Here is a 19,709-nt window from a genome sequence, read left to right on the forward strand (position 1 = left end):
TCACTTGCTTTCCTCTGGGCTTTCTGGACTTTTTTTGGCCATTGCTACATGGTTAATGATAACAGGTATTTCTAAAATGAAGGTACTGCCTATTTTATCTCCTAAGTAGCCTGAGTCTCTGTCCATGACCCTTTCCCGATCTGGGCAGTCTTGACTATACAAATATTTGTCTTTTTCTGCTGCATAGATTGTCATCTTCTCTACTTCTGCTCCACAAAAAAAGTGAGTCAGCATTACCCTTTCAATTATCAGCTAGAGAGTATCCAATTACTCTTCCATTCATCTAAATGGAGTGTTACCTCTCCTATAGTGGCATCAAATTCAGACTCTGTTTTTCTAGCAACAGTTTGTCCTTAGTTCATATGGGTATACATAGAAGTACTGCTGTCCTGCTCTCGAAATAAAACAAAATGTAAACAAGTGTTAAGAATGATCTTCAGTAAATAAAGAGCAACCAAAATGAACAATTTTAGCACCTGCAGAGTTGCAGAACTGCTCCCAATAACATCACTTAAAAAGATGAACTAGCTCCTCCTCAAGACATTAGTATATCCATGAAAGAAAGTGAACATTTGCAGAAGACAAAACCATACCAACCACTGGGTAAGCATCTGCAGCAGTCGTGTTTCTACCACAGTAATGTTTATTAAGTTTGGTCAGTAAATTTTAGGAATATGCAACTCAGACCTTGTACTTAGTACAACAACGTCTTAAGACTGACAACAACCACTTCGCCTTTTGTCAACATACAATGTGAAACATGGATTAAGTTCACAATTAAGTTACATTGTGATGGATGAAAAAGGCTCAATGACATCAGTAACTCTTAGGAACTGGTTACAGTTAGCTTCACTCACAGTATTCTTAAAAATGGTTTTCAATAGTAAAATCATTGCAGCCCAAGCAATTTTTAAAATAATAATAATAATAAAAGGATCTACATACAGTAAGGAGCAAAGAAATGCATTGTTGGAGCAACAGTGAGCTACCAGTGAACACTTCAAACAGTGATCTTCAAGGCACAAAGCAAAAAAACTGGGTCTACGGTTTTTTTGCATTTTCATGTAACCAAGGAAGGTAATGTTCTTGAATACAAAATAAATACATTTAAAAAAAAAAGCATACAAAAGTCAGTAAGTCGGTCAAAGAGCAAGGCTTTCACAGAATGCCACACTGATAGAACATTTGTGAATCCATTTCAGTCATGAAAGGATGTTCACAGCTTGGATGACATATTCATTGAGGCAAGGATACCAGCACTTCAACATAGTTAATGGGGAAAAAGCCAGACTCTCCATTTAACATCCCTTCATACCAGTTTTCATCAATTTGATTGGTTAAAGTAATGATGTCCCCTTCCTTAAAACCAAGTTCACCTTCATTTTCTGGCTCAAAGTCATACAGAGCCTGGCAGCAAGGTTGATCCATGTGCATTGAAGAACCTGCCCCAGTAACAGAAAATACAGTGTTTAAGAGCTTAAGGAACATCACTTGTCCATTGTACATGCAAACAAGGAGGCCAATTTAGTCCTACTGTAAGGAATGGACCCACTAGAGTTTATAGATAGTTTTCTATCATTTCTACCCACTAAGGGTCTTTTCCTTCTATTTATTTTCATATATTAAACACTCAATTCATTACCCTGATATTGTAAGTAATACCATTCCCCACCCCCCTTAAAAGTAGATGTTACTATAATTTTATTAGGTGATATACAGTTTGTCCAATAAAAGATGCTACCCATAAAAATCCTTGCCTCTAGAGTTTCATTCTCATTTGAATTTCTTTGGGAAGCTGTAAATCAGTTGAACAGTTGGAATGGTTTTGGACATTGTTGCTGTATTTAAGGGGGGGAGGGGGAGAAGAGAGGATTGAGGCTCTTTCCTTTAAAAAGAGCAACCTGTGGATATTATGGCAAACAAACAAACAAACTGAACAGCATTCAGTAGTCTGTCAAGTCAAGCACTGGACTCCATAGATGGACTACAAGCACTGGACTACAAGACAGAAGCTAGAGAGGAACAATGTGGAACCAAAATTTTAAATGACAGCAGCCATGACCTAAAATATTTAGGCATGTGAGTGTCCCTATTGATTCTGGTGGCACCACCTATGTGTAAACATTTGAAGGACTGGGACCTAATGGTCAAATAGAGCCGCTTGGCTCCATCTTCTTCTCCATATGGAGATGCAGTCTCTAGGTTAGATGACCAAGGTCATCTGTGGTATGGTAAGTTGTGTATTCACCACATGTGGTCTTAACATGAACTAAAACAAAGGTTATGTTAAGGACAGCAGGTTATGTTAAGAAAAGTCTGTCAAGCTTTTTTATACTATTTTTTGGATAAAGACAAAGCCCTGCTTGTACAGTATACGTCTTGGCTTTTTTGTGGTTCTAGTATATTGTGTTTGGCTGAGTCACACCGTAAGATCTTCAGTCCAAGCTTACTTTTGTATTTAAACATTATTAACCTTACATACAGAATACCAAAAGCAGTACTTAGGCTCCCAGGAAAAGTCAACAAGGATAATGCTTGTATATGTCCAATTAATAAAACACAAGGGATTGTCAATACTAGCCAAAGCAGTTAACTTTGAAAATGCATTATTTTCAACTTTATAGACATTTGCATGTATTGATGGTAAACTGGCTTAGATTTATGCTTGGAGTATGTAAACAATACGTTATTGTATTCATATATTCGTGCCTTGCTCAGTAAATCATGCTAACAACATTCCCTCTGCTGTTTGTATTCTAGCATTTAATTTTGTGGGTGAACATCAATCTATGAGTTAGCAAAAGTTAATTTGTTTTCCTTGTGACATTGACTTTTTAAAAACACTAACCTAAAAATCCAGTGGTTTGGAATTAATTCCATTCACAGAGGGAAATGGAGGAAGGAGGTTTTATGCTGCCTCCTGTTCTGTTACAGTAGCAAAATGCATTCCAGCATGACAAAGACCTTCTTTAGTGTTCCCCTTAATGCTTACAGTAAAGCATTTAATGAGCCTCTTTAATACTAAATGATTCTAGTTATTCTTTTCGCTCAACATTGTGACTGTTCTCAAATATCCTAATCTTGGCTCTCCCTCCAAATACTGAAGCATGCTAATTAAGCATTCAAACTGAGGACTAATTTTTGTTTGGAATAATCTGCATGTGCTGTTAAACATTGCAGTACACAAGCAAATTCTAAAGAATATAAAAATTGTTAAAATTGTCCGCCACTAATGGGCATTTGTTTTTAATTGTCCAATCACAGTCCTATTGTCATAAAAGCCAGTAAGTAGCTGCGCTCACACATTTTCCAGCAACAAAAAGCAGCAGAAGAAAATCTGAGCAAGCAGAACTACCTGAAAGAGAAGCCATTAGGTGATCTGTGGATGACTGGGGGTGATGATTTTAATGACTTTTAAGTGACAATGACAGAAGTAGAGAAAAGGTTTAACTGTACAAAATACTTACCAGAGGGCAGATGGAATCTATTTTTCTCTTCCTTCCTAGCCCATTTATATTCCTTTAACAATTTAAAGGGCCATAAACCCAACAGAAATAGCCCACAAGAAATGTTCCCAGTACAGATATTGCAAAGAAAGCATGACCTGCGACTTACTTACAACCATGGGGCAGGTGGTTGTGTTGGGTGGGAGTAGTGTGGCAATGGGCTACCTCTGATTATTCAGTCACAATGGCCAGTGGATAACCAGCTCAGATGGTGGCTTGACTTGCTGTGTTTTGCCCCTGTGCTGAGCTGAACTAAGCACAGTTTAGACAAAGCCCTCAATAGTGTTTTTTTCACAGAATCTTACTGGTTATTTAAAAAAAAAAAAGTTAATGTTTTCAAGCAAGGGCTTTGTCAGCACAGACTCTGACACATGAATTTCCACATTTTTGAATGAGCAACAGCAGAAAGTTCTGAGTAATTGAATAACTGAAAACATGCCTTCACCAACTGCTCTGCAGGGCCAACATCCAGAACTTAGTACAGGAGTCAGTTATTTTCTAACAGCGAGATGCATGATGTTATGGTCGTAACAGACATAGAACATATTTTTTATATATGTCTGAACCTTTGGGAGTCATAAGACTATATAGTATATCGCCTTTTTTATATTTTTAAAAGAAAGATGGGATTAAAGGGCTGAAAGTGGTAGGGGGAATTTTTGTCTTTTAGGTTTCAAAGGCTCGGGGGAGAAAAAAAGAGTCTCCAGTAATCTTAAAGTAATGGCCACAGCCACTCACCCAAGAATTTAACATCAGTCAAAGTCTTTATTAAATTAGAGGCATGCAGCTGCTACGCTGTACTATATTTGGTACAGTCTAGCAAAACAAAGCTTCCTTAACAAGTGGAACAGAGGCAGCGCTGGCCGTCAGTCTTAACAGCAACGTTTTTAACATTGCAGAGGTCACATGGCTGTTGTTCTCTACTTTACAAACTGAAAGCCACTTACTGTTGCAGAGATTTAAGAAGCCAAAAAGAAACTGTGGCAAGTTTATGTGCATAGACTGCATGTGTGTTAATTTATAGGACTGTACCTACCTCCTTGTTTCTAGCAACTGCTAAGTTAAACTGACAAAGTCAATGATATATATGAGCCAGATTGCCTGTCTTGACCTACTGGAACATTCAAACTCAGACAATGTGTAACGTAACAATACAGAGAACGTACTGGAGCAATGAGGTTGCCTTTTCAAACTTGAGTAGAGCTGAAAAGCTCTAAAACCAAAAGATCATTTAAAATGCCATTTTTCTCAAAGGAAACTTCCTGGTGCTCAGTCTTCTGTTTATTTTACATTGCAGCATACATACAGAAACAGACTTTAAAGAGTCACATACTGGATGTTCACGATTATAATTAGTAGGGCTGTGCAAAACTGCACCCGCAGTTTTGTTTTTATGCTGTTTCGACTTGTTTTTGAGCTCAAAACAGCGAAATCTAAACAAAACAGAGAGCTTCGAAACAGCCTTGAAATGAAATGAGGCAAGTCGAAACGTTTCGACAGCACTGCTTGAACTGCCCTGCTTTCTGCCTTGGTGATAGCTGAGTGAGGGCGCACCTTAACATACACAGTGTCACCCACCCATGTCACAAGTTTTGCCTGTCAGCAGCTGGAGGGGCAGGGCCCCAGAACCCCCTTCACCTATCTCCATGAAAGCTGGCAGGCTTCGAGGCCTCAGCAGGGGCTAGCATGTCTGCAGCTTTCACCCTGCTGTGCCTTAACACACACACACTGCCACCCATGTCACGAGTTTTGCTTGTCTGCAGCTTGAGGTGCAGTTTCCCCCAAGCCCCTGCACCTATCTCCTTGAAACTTGGCAGGCTTTGTGGCCTCAGCAGGGGCTAGCATCCCTGCAGTTTTGACCCCACTGTGGCTTAACACATGCACGTGACATGAGTTTTTTGCTTTCAAGACTTTGAGGTGAAGTTTCCCTGAAACCCCTGCACCTATCTCCTTGAAACATGGCAGGCTTCATGCCCTCAGAAGGGGCTACTACTCCTGGAAGTTTCATCCAAATCAGGCCAGAGATGACAAAGTTATAGGCTGTTTCGAGCTTCCCTATTACAGCCTATGGACAAAACGTTGAAACAGAATCGAAACAGCGAAACTTTTGACAAAACAAAATGGAACAGCAGTTTCGAAATGAAATTAAATTCGGAACAGAACACTGTTCTGTCAAAACATAAGTCCAAATGGAACGGTGCTGTTTCACACAGCCCTAATAATTAGTCTAGATCTCTTGCAGCTTGTTTCAGCTCCACTTGCTGCTGTTCTCCCCCGTCCCATGGGCAGGAGATGCTTCAGAGTGTTTCTGCCCACTTGAGCCAGGCTGTGTTGGGATGGGGGAAGCAGGAATTGGAAGGGGGTGGGTTCCCCACACTGCCTGGCCTCCCCAGAAGTAAGTGAGGGAAGTTGCTGCTACTGCTGCGGCTGCCATAGATGAGCCCAGCTCCCACACAGCTCAGATGGAGCAGGCAGGAAGAGTTCTGAAGATTTCCCCCACCGCCAGGACAGTAGGAAAACCCATGGCAGAGGAAGGGGATAGAGGAAGGGGAGGGGACATGCCTCTGACCACAAAGGGGAAGGGGGGGATTCTCTTCCCGTTTGGAGACTTCTTCAGAATCCCCACAAGCTCCAGCAGCAAAGTCTAGCTTGAAAGGGAGGTGCAACCATGCCACTGCCCCCCTCTGGATCCACCCCCAACATCCATCCCCCAACACTCAGCCCTGGAACTAATAACAATGTGCATGTCATCACAGAGCCCAGAGGATGCTTACAAATGCTGTTCTCAGTTCTGCTTTTTTCTTCTTTTCCCTTTCATGGTTGTATAACAAGAAGCCCCTTCTTACCTGCACCTCCCACTTTGTGCATTTCTTTTTCCTTCTGAGTACTGCAGAGACCTAGCACATTCACTACACAGGTGTGGCAAGGCTCAGAGCAAGCCAGAAAGCTGAAGTGGCTTTCTGTAGCAGAAACCTACAAACTACACCTACATATCAATTGAGTTAAGTGTTACTAAAGAAAACAAAAGAACTAAAATATTCACTGCAAAGTTTGTAAATATGTCCTGGTGCTAACCTAACTCACTTACCGTCCCCAGGAGCCTTTGATCTTCACTACCTCACATTACATTTTTATATATTTCTCTAAGTGCATTTTTATATTTCATCTGTCTCATCTTTGCTATGGTATTTTGTATTTTATATTTTATGCTTTTAAGTCCTTAAGGAATGTACTCCCTGTAGAATGACGTTACCCCCTGGACCATTGTTAAAAACTGCATTGAAATTGTAATTGTAAAGTGATAAAATCTGCTGTATTGGGCTGGTCCCTTGAGTGAATGTGAGTATGAGTCAATAGATAACTGAATGACAGAGCAAGAGCCTCTGGCTGTTAATTGACAATAGCCTAACCAGAGGAACTTACCATCATAAAACTCTACAAGCCATTTTAAGCTAGTCAAGCCATCTAAAACCTGCAAGGACAGAGCCATTGAATCAATCATGTCAAGGGTGGACTCCCAAAACTACACCATTGGGCAAAACCCCCAGTGACTGTAACTAACAGCTGTCTCACACTATTCAAGACCCATGTGGGACAGCAACCTCCAGATTGGGCAGCTAAAATGATGCTGGTGGATCACACAAGTCTGCCAGAAAGGGATAAAAGGCAGTGAAGTGTGACCCTCAGTGGTGCCCCCTCATCCAGCACCCGACTTACCGAGACAGAAGGACAAGCAGGCGACCCCCTTCTGGAGATCCGGACATTGCCCTGGAGGAAGCTGGCCACCGACAACAGACTCCAGCGCTGCGGATAGGTATAAACCAACATCGGTGCTACACTACTATTGCAGCAATTGTATGTGTCAGTGTGTGTCAAGGTGGCCAATATTCCCCATAACTCAAAGTTTGTATTTATGATTTTATTGGTAACTTCACATCCCATACAATAAATTAGAATTCATTATGATCCTGTGAGTTGGTCCTTCATAGCCAACAGTTGCTATATTTTCTCCTTCACTGACAGCAGTATTGAGTGAGCCAAGCTACAAGTCACGAGCCAGTTAAGTGGTAATGTGGTAGTTGATGCAAAATTTTGTGAATAGCTTCAACGACCGAGAACAGATTTTCTTTCCCATCCCATTGAACAAAGTGTATTTTGACTTCAGCTAATCATTACTTTCAAACCAGCCTTTTCCTCCTCACTGGAATTCAGATGTCTTCAATTCAGATTTATAAGCCAGTTTAATGCATACACTATTTTATCCTCAGTTTTACTCTACAGTTTATGCACTAATGATGATTAATACCAGCTGCATCTCCTTTCTCTGCCTATCCAAGGCAGAAACATAATGATGAAGAATATATACTTTGAACAGGTTACTGGAAAAGGCCTAGACACTTTATGCTGAATTGTTAATAAAGGGTACCACATTTTTGCTGCCCCATGGAAAGGTGGTTGATGCACATACTGCTGCAAATGGGTGTGGTGCTTTACTCACAAATGAGGCAAGTACCCCTGCCCTGGATTGCTTGGATTGTGACGGCTCTCATGCATAAAGAGGGAGCTCCTTCCCCCATTCAATGCAGCTGCAGTTGCTGTTCCTGCAGTCCCCATGAGGACTTCAGTGAGATCACGCAGTGAGTTCTCTGGGATGCCCAGGAGCAGAAGGGGACTGGAATGAGACCAAGAGAAGCACAGTGCATTGCCCAGCCATACCCCTGCATATTGAGCCATTTGAGAAGGGGTGCTGCTTCTGAGGCACAATCCCTCCAGGATATGCAACCCCAGCATCCCCATGAACAGCACAAGCCCATGGCTAAATGCCTTTGTTTATCCTTGAACTTGGATGTCTGTCTGATCTAATTTTCTAATCTAATTATCTAATTTTCTTTGCAGCCTTCCTTGAAAGAAAGTATAGGATGGGATCTGTGGATGATAATTAACCTAGATGCACATCAGCACAGTGGGTAGGTCTGGTTAGAAGCGACAGAACATCTCTAGTTTGGGACTGAAAAGTCCTATATGAAAGTCATGAGAAGCATATCACCTGGAGCACAGAAAATTCACACACAACCTTTTTTTTTTTTTTTTGCTCAATATTGCTAAATCTGCAAGACCTGAAGCTCCATAAAATGTACCTGGTGGGTAGTCTTGTGGTCAATGTAACTTGTGCAGCCTGGAATCATCATTGTAGTAGGAATAAGCTCTAAGCACACTCTTCCACCGATATATTAAGCAAGTATTGCAGGGTGGTCCGTGTCCGCTTTAGACAACTGGAATGTTCTTTGTGCAAGGGGAATCCCTAGCTGCCTGGTTAAGGCAATTCTCCTGCAGCCTGTGGGAGAGCTCGGGCAAGGATCTGGCCCCATGCATTTACTCAGCTATACAGGAGTAATGTTATCCATCTTGTTGAGCATAAACTGTACAGGAACTTCATCTACCAAGAGCAAGGAGGCAAAAGAACTCATAGTTCAGGTTTGTATAAATAAACCAGACTCCTATCCTTGTGGCCCGTTTCTGATGGAAGTATGAAATACAGCCTCACAGTTCAGTTTTCTACTTCTAACTAACTCTTTCCCTATTTGCCTCCAAGCTGTCTGTAAAAAAGAACTAGACAGGAGGAAAGAAGAAATTGGAAACAGCAAAGAAAGCCAGAGGACAGAAAAGCTGCTCAGAGAGTAGCTGTGCCTCAAGGACACGAGCCAGCTCCTAGCTTTTAAGCCAAGGGGAGGAGGGGACCTCAGCATCATTGCCTCCTTTGTACTCTCAGGCTCTTACCTATCCTGGTTGTGGCAAAAGAGATATAGTTTTTTCCTCTTTCCCATTTGCCTTTTTTGTTTTATTTCCCTTGTCTCATAATTCAGCAGGAATAAGGAAAGACACAAAAAGTTTCTATATGGACTAGGTAAGAAATAAAATTATTTCAGTTATTGCAATTAGCTTCTACAGTGAACAGTGACAGGACTAAAATTGACTACTATATCAAAGCACCTTGCAAAGAATTTTAGAAAAACCTGAAATGTTCTCTTTTCTGTTCAGTCAAAGTCTATGCACCAGAACTAGTGATACCTGTACAACCATAGACATGGCAATCCTTTCCCACCACGTCTACATCCTTCTTTTGAGCTAACTCTTAAGGTTTGCTTTAGCTACCTTGAATCCCCAAGCTGCCCTCCCTGTCTACATTCCTTTCCTGTTGTGCATTGGCGCAGCACAGAAGAGACAAGCAGTAGCCAAACTGATCCCTAGAAGGGCTCTGCTGGACAGGAACATGAAATCAAAGCAGAGATCTTCAAGGAAGAATAACCACGACGTGTCTTTCCTGCTGTGTTAGCTCCAATGGCAAGTAGCAGAGACAAAGATTTTTGGCAGATATCCTATGCTTTCACTTTGCTTAGCTCAGGTGAGAGCTAAATACAATAGTGGGGGAGATGAATGTGTGGGGGAACCTTAGCCTTGGATCCTGATGCTCAAACTTCCAGAGGTGGGTCGACTACTGCTAGGGGTGACCTAAGGTGCTTTAACATTTAGAATGCAGGTGCAGACCTAAATATATAGAGCACTGTAGACTTACCCTAAGTATGTACAACGTGCTAGCTTTGTGGAGTCAGAAGCCATTATTTGCTAATGAAGGACTATGTGTTTATATGTGTATTGGCCTGTGTTACTCCCAAATTGTGTGTGAGAACTATTTTACAAAAGTTAATAAAAACAGTCCATTTTCAAATGTGGGTGTCAGCCAGCCATCACCCAAGTTTGGCTACTGAGCCCAAATTGCACAGGCAACCAACAATAAATGTCTTACGGGCTCAGCACTGGAACTATATGAATATACAAGCACCGCGCCTATAATTCCTCCATAGAACGAAGGCATCAGCATGCTGATTTCTCAGTCATGGGCTCACCTGATGATTTTACTGAAGAACTGTATGAAATCCCATTGTGCTGCTGATTATCACCAATTTCCAGAGTTGTTGTTATTACAGGCTTTGGTCTGAAGTCACGTTTAGGCTGACTAGATGCTACATTTATTCTGGAACACAAAGGAAGAGTGCTAGGACATTTCTTTGTGGAAGACTAGAAGCAGTATGAAGCTGCTCTTTAGTGATTACAAGGTGGGTTGCTTTTTATGTTTTGATTTTTTACTCAATCTGAAGGGCTGGCCTGCAATCTAACATTTCATTTTCAGTAGCTTTTCATTTTTACCCAGTTTTTTAGCCATGTTGATTGAGACAAAGATTAAGAGTCTGACTTTCAGAAGTGCAGAACACCTACAACTACCACTGAGTTTCATGAGTAACTGAAAGTCAGATTACAAATGACAAGTCCAGAAACACAGTGAATGATGACTTGGACCTCTCAGAGCTCGTATCCCCACTGGTTCTAACTAGTAAATAACTAAATAACCAGTGGTAACAGCAATAAATTTTTCTCCATTAGTATTATGTAAAAGTCTCTGTGGCGAGTCATCAACACAGCACATCAAAACTGTGCTTCCAGCCAACTGGCAATTTCTTGATATGCCTTAGGATTTTATGAAAAATCCCTCAGTACCTTGTTAAAAATTTGGCCTAAACACAAGACCTCAAAAATGTGGCTGAGAAAATGCACAGCCATATCAGTTTGTATGAACAAAAATCCACCAGCAAAGAGAGAACCTCCCAATTAACCCCCGAATATGTGGGTGAAGAGTTCTGAATGCAGACAAGGATACCCCTGTACGTTTAGTGGGCAGAGTTCATTGTATAGCCACAGGTCTTTCAAAGACCTACATGGCATCAAGAAGTCACCAGATGGCAAATGTTTGAAGTACTGAAACCCACTGAAGGTGCAGAGATATAGAAAAAGGATAGGCATCTGTGAGACGGTGGTAGAGGCTTTGTTGCTTCAACATCTTTCTGCATTCTCGAAAATAAGCTCCAAACATTGTTTAAAATGCTTTGATCCGGTTTCTTCTTACCGGTTTTGCAGCTTGCTTTGCAGTTCCTCCAGAATCTCCGTGGATTGTTTATGGTAGTCTAGCGCTGCTTCTGCAAACACTGCCAACTGGCTAACTTGCTCTACCTAAAGTACAAAGCAGAAAGAGACTAAGGAGTCTGCATATTGTTCAACTACAGAAAAAACAGACAGACAATAATAAACTCAATGATTAACGCTAAAAATAGGCCTGGTGTCTCAGAAGATCTCAGGATTTTACAGGTCATATTTCTTTTTTAGTTTGAGGCCCAAATAATGACTTGAGAGAGTCTGCAATCTTACAGGGAGAAGCATGTGGGCAGAGCCCAGTGCCTGCACTGAGCCTCAGTGGGGCTCACAGCAGGGTTGGGAATATAGCACGTCACAGAAACATGTGCTTGTGCCTAGAGGGGTTTACTCACGCCAAGGAACTTGATCAAGTGCATGGTACTCCCCTTCCCTCCTCCCCTTCCTAACGGAGAGATTCTGACAAGATGGTTTCTTCATAGAAAAACCTTTCAACAAAGCTGAACTTGAAAGAAAGAAATCATTAATTTTAGTGCCTCTGAATTAAAAGGAGGAAAGCTGCCTACAGCTGCTCTATATCTAAGTAAAAATTCAAAAGGAGAAGAATGAATAAGTGCAGAGAGAAAATGATTGTACATTTCTTGTTGAGAAGGGAGGTGTCAGACCATTTTACAGGGCAATCTATTTTACACTGCTCCACAGGTACCCAACCAAGGATAGCAGCCTAGCCTAACAAAGAACTTGCGGACAGATTTTTTAACAGGTATGGAGGAGCCTAATTCCCATTGATTTCAATGGGAGCTGACACCTAAATCCCTTTAAAAAATCTGGCTCTTCATTCTTTCATCTATTTGCAGCAGCACCCTGGGCCCAGCTGCCGAAAAGCAAACATGTGCTAAGAAGTCACCAGCTAGAGACTGAATAAAAATGAGGTATAACTTCTACTTCACAAATTCTGGGCCCAATCCCTGAGGATTTCCCTCTTACAATGTGCAAATTTGTTTTACTATATATTGCTCTCTGTTTTTCAGCCTGAAGTCTGTGGGTCCCCAAGCCTGGAGCGGGCCAGGGATAGGACTCCATATTTGATGACCGTGTCTTTCAGACCAGTGGTGTTTAGGAAAGTATGACTGTGCAGCATCTTCTAAGAGGGACCCACGAAATGTTGTTTACTACCTCCAGTAGACTACAAACTGCAGTCCTGAAAAGGTCCAGACTTACCTCACTAGGTGGCAGCATTTATAAACTGATAAAGAAATGATTTAATCAACTCAGAATAAAAACCACAGATAATCATGCTAGAATCTCACTACAGGGGATAGGAAGGGGGAAATCAAAAGGAAGTAAAAACACACCCATCTCCCAACACAAACTGACACTCAAGAACAAAGTAGTAATCATGGTTTCTTCTTCTTTTTTTTTTTTTTAAGATGACATTTAGAGGATGAAAATCAGCCAAGCGTGGTACCTTCCATTAACTCTCAGGCCTTCCCAAACCTCATCAGAGACTTCATTAGGTGTTTGGAAAAATCTGCTGCAATCAAGTTCCTGTTTTGTGTTGATTTTATTACATAGTTTATCAGTTTTTACCAACTCAAAGAGTTTATTGAATTCTCAGCTAGGACTCTAATGAAGCAAAGCATTGCCCCACAGCATGTGATCTCAATGCACAATACCCACTCCTCAGCTGGTGCAACTCCATTGTATTCAGTAGGTCTACAGTGATTTACACTGGCTGAGAATTAGACAAGTAGAATACAGGGGTGCACTGACAGATTTTGGGAGCCAATACCAATAGCCAATTTTTGCGGAAGCATAATTGGCCAGTACTAATCCGATTTTTGATACAGCTGTGTGCAGCTGGTAAGTCTATTGTGATAGAAAGGGAGGGGGAGTGAAGGGGCGTGGGGGGGGGTGCAGATCAATGCCCCCAGTGGTGAGAGAGGGCAGGGGCTGGGGTAGGCACTCCCTGCCGGGGCAGGGCTGGGTGCAGGACAGAGCCGCGGTTTGTCTAGGGGGCGTGGGAAGGGGGAACAACTCCTGCTGCTGCACACACTCCAGGAGAGCATGGCAGGGGAGCGTGTGCCCCTGGACCTGCATGGGGCAGGGTGGGGCAGGCTACAGCTGCAGGCTGGGGCCAGCAGCTGCACCAGGCTCTTCCCAGGGGGGAGGGAGGGAGGGAGGGAGGGCCATGATGATGCTCAGGGTGGGTGGCGGCGGCACTGGGAGGGGGAGCTACTGGGGGTTTGTAGAGAAATTTTGGGGTGGCTAACCCCCCCCCATATCCCCATCCCAGCACCACCAAGTCCAGCTCAGCCCAGCCCACTCCAGGCCTGTCCCCCAGGAAGAGTGTAGTGTGGCCCCCAGCCCACAGCTGCAGCCTGTCCCATGCAGATCCGGGGGCACATGCTGCCCCGCATGCCCTCCCAGAATGAGCGCAGTGGTGGGAGCTGCTCCCCACGCCGCCTGGACTAGTTGTGGCTCCATGCCTTGCCCTGGCGGGGCAGTGCCTACCCAGTCACACTCCCTCTCTCACCGTGGGGGCTGTCGATCTGCCCCCCCATGCCCTTTCCTCTTCCACCACAACACTCTTATCAGCTGCACGTAGCTGCAGCAGCCCAAGCTGCTGGGCTGTGGTCCTTGTTGCCTGCATGCTACACTAGCTGCATGCATGCACAGGGATTTCTTAGCCAAATTAAATCGGCCACATCAGGCTGATTTCCGATATAGTCAATTTTCTTTATATCAGTGCCAATCCGATATTGGACCAATGCATCGGTGCACCTCTAGTAGAATACAATTTTCTCTTTCCATAACACTCCCAAATGCAATTTAAATCTTATATGGCAACCCAATTAATCCCTCCCTTTACACTTAAAACTGACAGCCAATGTAAACAGCCAGAAGTTCTATGCAATTTTAGCCATAATTTGATGGTCTGCTTGAACTCTGATCACCCGAGTAAAGCCCCAATAAACCAACTTTGTGCAGGGGCCTTGTATGGAGCTCGTAGGGGAATGCCGTCTAAGTCAGTGGCCAGTAGGGCTGTGTGAAACTTCAGTAGCTGATTTGATTCGGGGGAGAGTCAGCCGAATTCAGCAGCCAAATCTCCGAAACCAAATAAAATCAGGAGACCAGTTAAAAGCTCTGAATCAAACTGGAAGCCTCCAAATCGATTTGGAAAAGATTTGCCGCCAATTCAGAGATTCGGCCATAGACTAAACAGGCAGCAGTCCTCACCATGCTGGACACAGCAGCCTCCAGCTGGTAAATCTGTTGTGGTAGGTGGAGGGGAGAGGGAAAGGGCATGGCAGTGGGGGGCAGATCAATGCCTCCACAGCCAGGGAGGGATTGGGGCTGAGAGGCTTCCACCATTGCACACCGCTGGTTCAGGAGGGCATAGGAGTGGGCGTTTGCCCGTGGATCTGCGTGGGCTGGGCTATGCTCCAGACTAACTACATCAGAGATGGGTAGCATAAGCTTTTGTGAGCCCAAGCTCACTTCATCAGTGAATTAAGTCATTTAACAGCAAATGATTATTGGAGCTGGGGCACCGTACACAAGTAACTGGCCCTGGAGCATGGAGTATCCCTGAAGCTGTCTCCCCTGCAGCTCTCAGCTATGTCATGATTTTGGTTTGCAGCTAGGAGAGTTAGGCAGGTTGGTTACTCCTGACAGACAGGCTCTTCCTTCCAGAAGGTTTACAGGACAGGAAGCAGGAGGACAACTTACATCATTTTCTAAGAAGTTGAACATGCTTCTTTCTGCCAGCTCTTTTGACTCCTCAAATTTTTCTACCGCTTGTTTAACTTCTTCATCTGGTATCTTTCCTAGGCGCTTCTTTTTATAATCATAATCCAAACGCCGGCCTTCTAGTTTCTTCAGATGATGCTAAACATGGCAGAACATTTCCCATTAGGTCAAACTGAGGCAAACCCAAACAGACATGTTATGATTTTGTAAACAGCTCTTGATTATGGATACAATTACATGAATTTATACAGAATCACTGAAATGTAGAGCTGGAAGGGATTTCCAAGAGATTATCTAGTCCATCCCCTGATCCAAGGCAGTATCAAATACACCTTGGCATCTATACAGTATAATACTTCTCTGAAAATTAAAACTACACAGACACCAAGAAAGCAGCATCTGTTAACATTTCAAGAATTGTTTACCTTAATTTGCTGTTCAATACATTCATCTCATGGACTTTATTAAATGTGCAACAACTTCACTGTGTCTAAATTAGAAGCAGGAAATAGCCTGTGTGTACTGCTTTCCCATTTACATTCTGGCTGTAATTCAGTTTCAAATGTTGAATTATTTGCAGTACAACAACTGCAACTTAAAGGGTCTTTTCCCCTCTCATTCCATGTGTATCTCCAACTAACCCTCTCATTCCTGAATTTTTCAGAAGGCATTAATTGAATATTACTGTATGATACCTTACATTCCTATAAGGTACCTTAGAACAAGTTTTCCTGATGCAAAAAACTCCTGGGTTTGAGAAACTCAGTACAGACTGAAAGTGGTGATGCAGGATGCTCTTTAAAACACAAATTAAATGCTTACTGTTTTCCCCTTTCAAAACAATGACTGAGAATAGAGTCATCCATCATACAAGACATGCAGCCATTGGGACATTACTGCTTCTGCTGTTTTATTTGTGGACAATTTTCTAAATCCATTTGTGTATAAACACATAACTTTATATTGCAGGGGTTTAGGTTGTAGCCGTGTTGGTCTAAGGACATAGGCAGACAAGGTTCCTTGGGTGAATTTGATATCTTTTATTAGACCAACCCAAATAGTTGGAGAAAAGTTATTAAGCAAGCTTTCGGGTTCAAAAACCCTTCGTCAGGCTAAGGAAGTTTCAGCAGTCAGTGTGTGCTCTTCCTGGATGGAATGAAAAGTAAAGAAGCCAGGGGCTGGGCTGGGGAGTCAGTTGCCAGGCAGATTATAATGTATCAAAAATCCAACGTCTATGTTTAGTCCATGATCTCTAGTATCCAGGAGGTTGATGAAATTGGGCTCATAGGCTCGTCTCTGGGAAGTGTTGTGTAAGTTTCCCTTGAGGATCAGGACAGAGATTGGAGAGAGAGTGGCCCTCCTGTGAGAAACATGCCCCCACTGGTAATTGGGTATTTCTGTCTTTAATGGATTTCCGGTGTGCGTTCATCCTGGTGCGCAGTTGTTGTCTGGTCTCTCCTACATATCTTCCATCAAGGCATTTGGTGCATTGGATGAGATATATTACATTTCTGGAGGTGCAGCTGTAAGATCCAGCGATGCTGATGGCTCTGTTGTGGGGTGTAGCAATTGTGGGGGTGGAGATGTGTTGGCAGGTTTTGCATTTCTTGTCCTGGCACGGTCTGGATCCTTTTGGTGTGTTCTGCGCTTGAGGAAGTTTGCTTCTGGTGATGAGGTTGGCGAGGTTCGGTGCTTGTTTGAAGGCTAGGATGGGTGGCTCTGGGAAGATCTTTTGAAGAATAGGGTCTCTTTCTAACATGGGTTGCAATTGTTTGAGGATTTTCCGTACAGGTTCAAGGGAAGGGTGATATGTCATAACCAGCAGTGTGCGATTTGTGGGGGAGTTTCTTCTGTACTGCAGCAGTTCTTCACGTGGTATCCAGGTGGCTCTTTCAAACGTGCAATCTATCTCTCTGGAGGAGTGTCCTTGTTGGGTGAAAGCCTTTTTAAGATTGGTGAGGTGGCAATCCCGGGTGTTCTCTTCAGTACAAATGTGGTGGTATCTGAGGGCTTGGCTGTATATCACAGCTTTTTTGGTGTGCTTAGGGTGATTGCTGGTTCTGTGCAGATATGTATGTTGGTCTGTGGCTTTCTTGTATACTGTGGTCTGTATTTTACCCTTCTGGATACTGATCATTGTGTCTAAAAAGGAGATGTTGGTGCTGGAGTATTCTAAAGAAAGTCGGATGGAGGGGTGGTGACTGTTGAATTTCTGATGGAACTCAATCAGAGATTACAGGTTCTCAGTCCAAATGATGAAGATGTCATCGATGTATCTTAAGTATAGCAAGGGTTTGATGGTGCAGTTCTTGAGGAAGTCTTCTTCCAGGTGGCTCATAAAAAGGTTGGCATACTGTGGGGCCATTTTAGTGCCCACAGCTGTTCCCATCATATGGAGGAAGTGTTGATTATTAAAAGTGAAATTGTTGTGTGTGAGGATGAAGTGTATAAGGTCAGTAATATCTTTGGGCCTGTATTCTGAGTTGTAATCTTGTTCCTGTAGATATGTAAGGCAGGCTTGGATGCCATCCTGGTGTGGGATGTTGGTATATAGGCTGGTAATGTCCATGGTGGCTAGGAGCGTGTTGCTGGGAAGGTGGTCTATGTTTTTAAGTTTCTGTAGCAAGTCTGTGATGTCTTGTACAAAACTTGCTCTGTGGGTGACAAGTGGTTTTAGGATTGATTCAACGAAACCTGATATTTCCTCAGTTAGGGTCCCATGGTTGGATATGATAGGTCTGCCAGGGTTCCCTTGCTTGTGGATTTTAGGGAGCATGTAAAAAGTCCCCGGGTTAGGTAGCGGGGGGATCAAGGTCTGTAGTTTTTCTTGTAGTCTTGATGGAAATGATTTGGCGGTATTGTTGAGTTTTTTGGTGAAAAGGGGAGTAGGATCTTCTTGTAGTTCTTTGTAGTACATGGTGTCAGAGAGCTGTCTCTTGGCTTCCTTTATGTAATCCTCACGGTTTAGGATGACTATGGCTCCTCCTTTATCTGCTGGTTTTATTACTATTTGGTGGTTAGATCTTAGAGATTCTATGGCCTTTTTCTCTGGTAGAGAGAGGTTGTTGTGGTGGCGGCGTGTGTTGCTGATTATCTCATTGTTCATTCTTTCCCTGAAGCAGTCAATGTAGCAGTCAAGGTTAGGGTTTCGTCCACTGCGAGGTGTCCAATCTGATGATTTTTGGGGCTTTTTGGCATTGATCCTTTCCTGAATGTTGTCAGAGGATGAGTTGTTGTTGGGAGTGGGTTCAGTTTGGTCGTGGAAATATTCTTTGAGGCGCAGGCATTGGAAGAATTCTTCTAGTTCTCCACACTGAAGTACTTTATTAGGGTATTTTTCTGGACAGAAATTTAGGCCTTTATATTTATATTGTGCTTGTTACCCAAACTTACAGGAATCAGAAGGTTCAGATTTCAGCTATGCCTGGTTTTCTTCTCATTTGTTACATCATAAACAAAACTGTTGAAAAAATACTGCTAACGACTAAAACTTCATTCCTTAGTACCCTGGTTTTTGGTACAGTGGTTCATGATATTCAATGTGCATATTTCTTGACACAGACAAGATCACTCTGTGGCTGTCCTAAATAGCCTATAAAAGTAATCTTATTTGACCCTGTTTTAGAGCTAACTCCAGAGTGAAGGAGCTAGAGGAAATTTAGAATGTGACAGGCAACTCAAAACAAATAATAATGAAATCACACTCCTCACCCAGGCTCAGAACAATTAATGAACCAGATTAAAATAAGCAGAAAAAATACACTCTCTATCGTCCATACTGTATTGAACTTTATTGTGGTAGGTACATGGATAAAGCAGATGACAGGAATGTACCCTAACATTCATTTTTAGCAGATTTCATGTTTTCCCAGTGAAAGCAATGATGCTTAACATATGATAGCCTAATACAGGTTTTTTTGTTTTTTGTTGTTTTTTTTTAAAGAAAAATTAAGCAAAAAAACACCTACATTTCTAATTACTTTTTTTACTAATTTTTTTCAGTGGGAAAAAAACAGGCTTTTATCTTCAAAAACTCACCCCAATCTCTTTTAAGTCTTTGTCCTGTAATAATTGCAGAGGATCAATGAAGTTTTGTTTGACATTGATATCAAGAGAGTCCTTCACCTCTGCCATCTGCTTCATGCTTTCACCAACATCCATCAGTGCAAGGCCTACAGTGAAGAAAATGCTACTTGTATACCAAGAATGCCATTACATGTAACATTACAAAAAACATTTTATTCAACAATGCATAAAAGTGTTGGTAGTACACTCTTTAAGAAGTAGTGCCACCCCGCCTCGTGTCACTTGTGCCCCCTTTAACTCAGTGCCCAAAGTTCACATCCCAAGCACACCAGCTGCCCGTTCTCCTCATGGTACATGGGGCAAGGGTTGGCAACTAGTGTCCTAAAAGAACTAGAAGTTTGTCTTAACCTATATTTTAAATTTTCCATCTTTTTCTGGTAT

The 19,709-nt window shown here is 42.5% G+C and overlaps 1 protein-coding gene across 5 annotated transcripts in view; it reads right to left on the reverse strand.

Annotated features, from left to right (window-relative positions):
- Positions 1-604: 604 nt before the first annotated feature.
- The window catches only part of SH3GL3 (SH3 domain containing GRB2 like 3, endophilin A3), a 99,122-nt gene continuing 80,017 nt past the window's right edge, over positions 605-19,709 (reverse strand). For 2 of the 5 annotated variants that reach the window (XM_059714632.1, XM_019477528.2), the window contains exons 5-10: positions 19,281-19,414; positions 15,222-15,380; positions 11,467-11,570; positions 10,412-10,539; positions 7,224-7,310; positions 605-1,442 (exon numbers count right to left, since the gene is read on the reverse strand). In XM_059714632.1, the coding sequence (XP_059570615.1) occupies positions 1,237-1,442; positions 7,224-7,310; positions 10,412-10,539; positions 11,467-11,570; positions 15,222-15,380; positions 19,281-19,414 (818 nt within the window). In that variant the 3' untranslated portion in view covers positions 605-1,236. The other 3 variants (XR_002087036.2, XM_006259819.4, XM_019477529.2) reach the window with 3 other exon arrangements.

This window comes from Alligator mississippiensis, chromosome 11, assembly GCF_030867095.1.
Source record: "Alligator mississippiensis isolate rAllMis1 chromosome 11, rAllMis1, whole genome shotgun sequence".
NCBI classification, from domain to species: domain Eukaryota; kingdom Metazoa; phylum Chordata; order Crocodylia; family Alligatoridae; genus Alligator; species Alligator mississippiensis.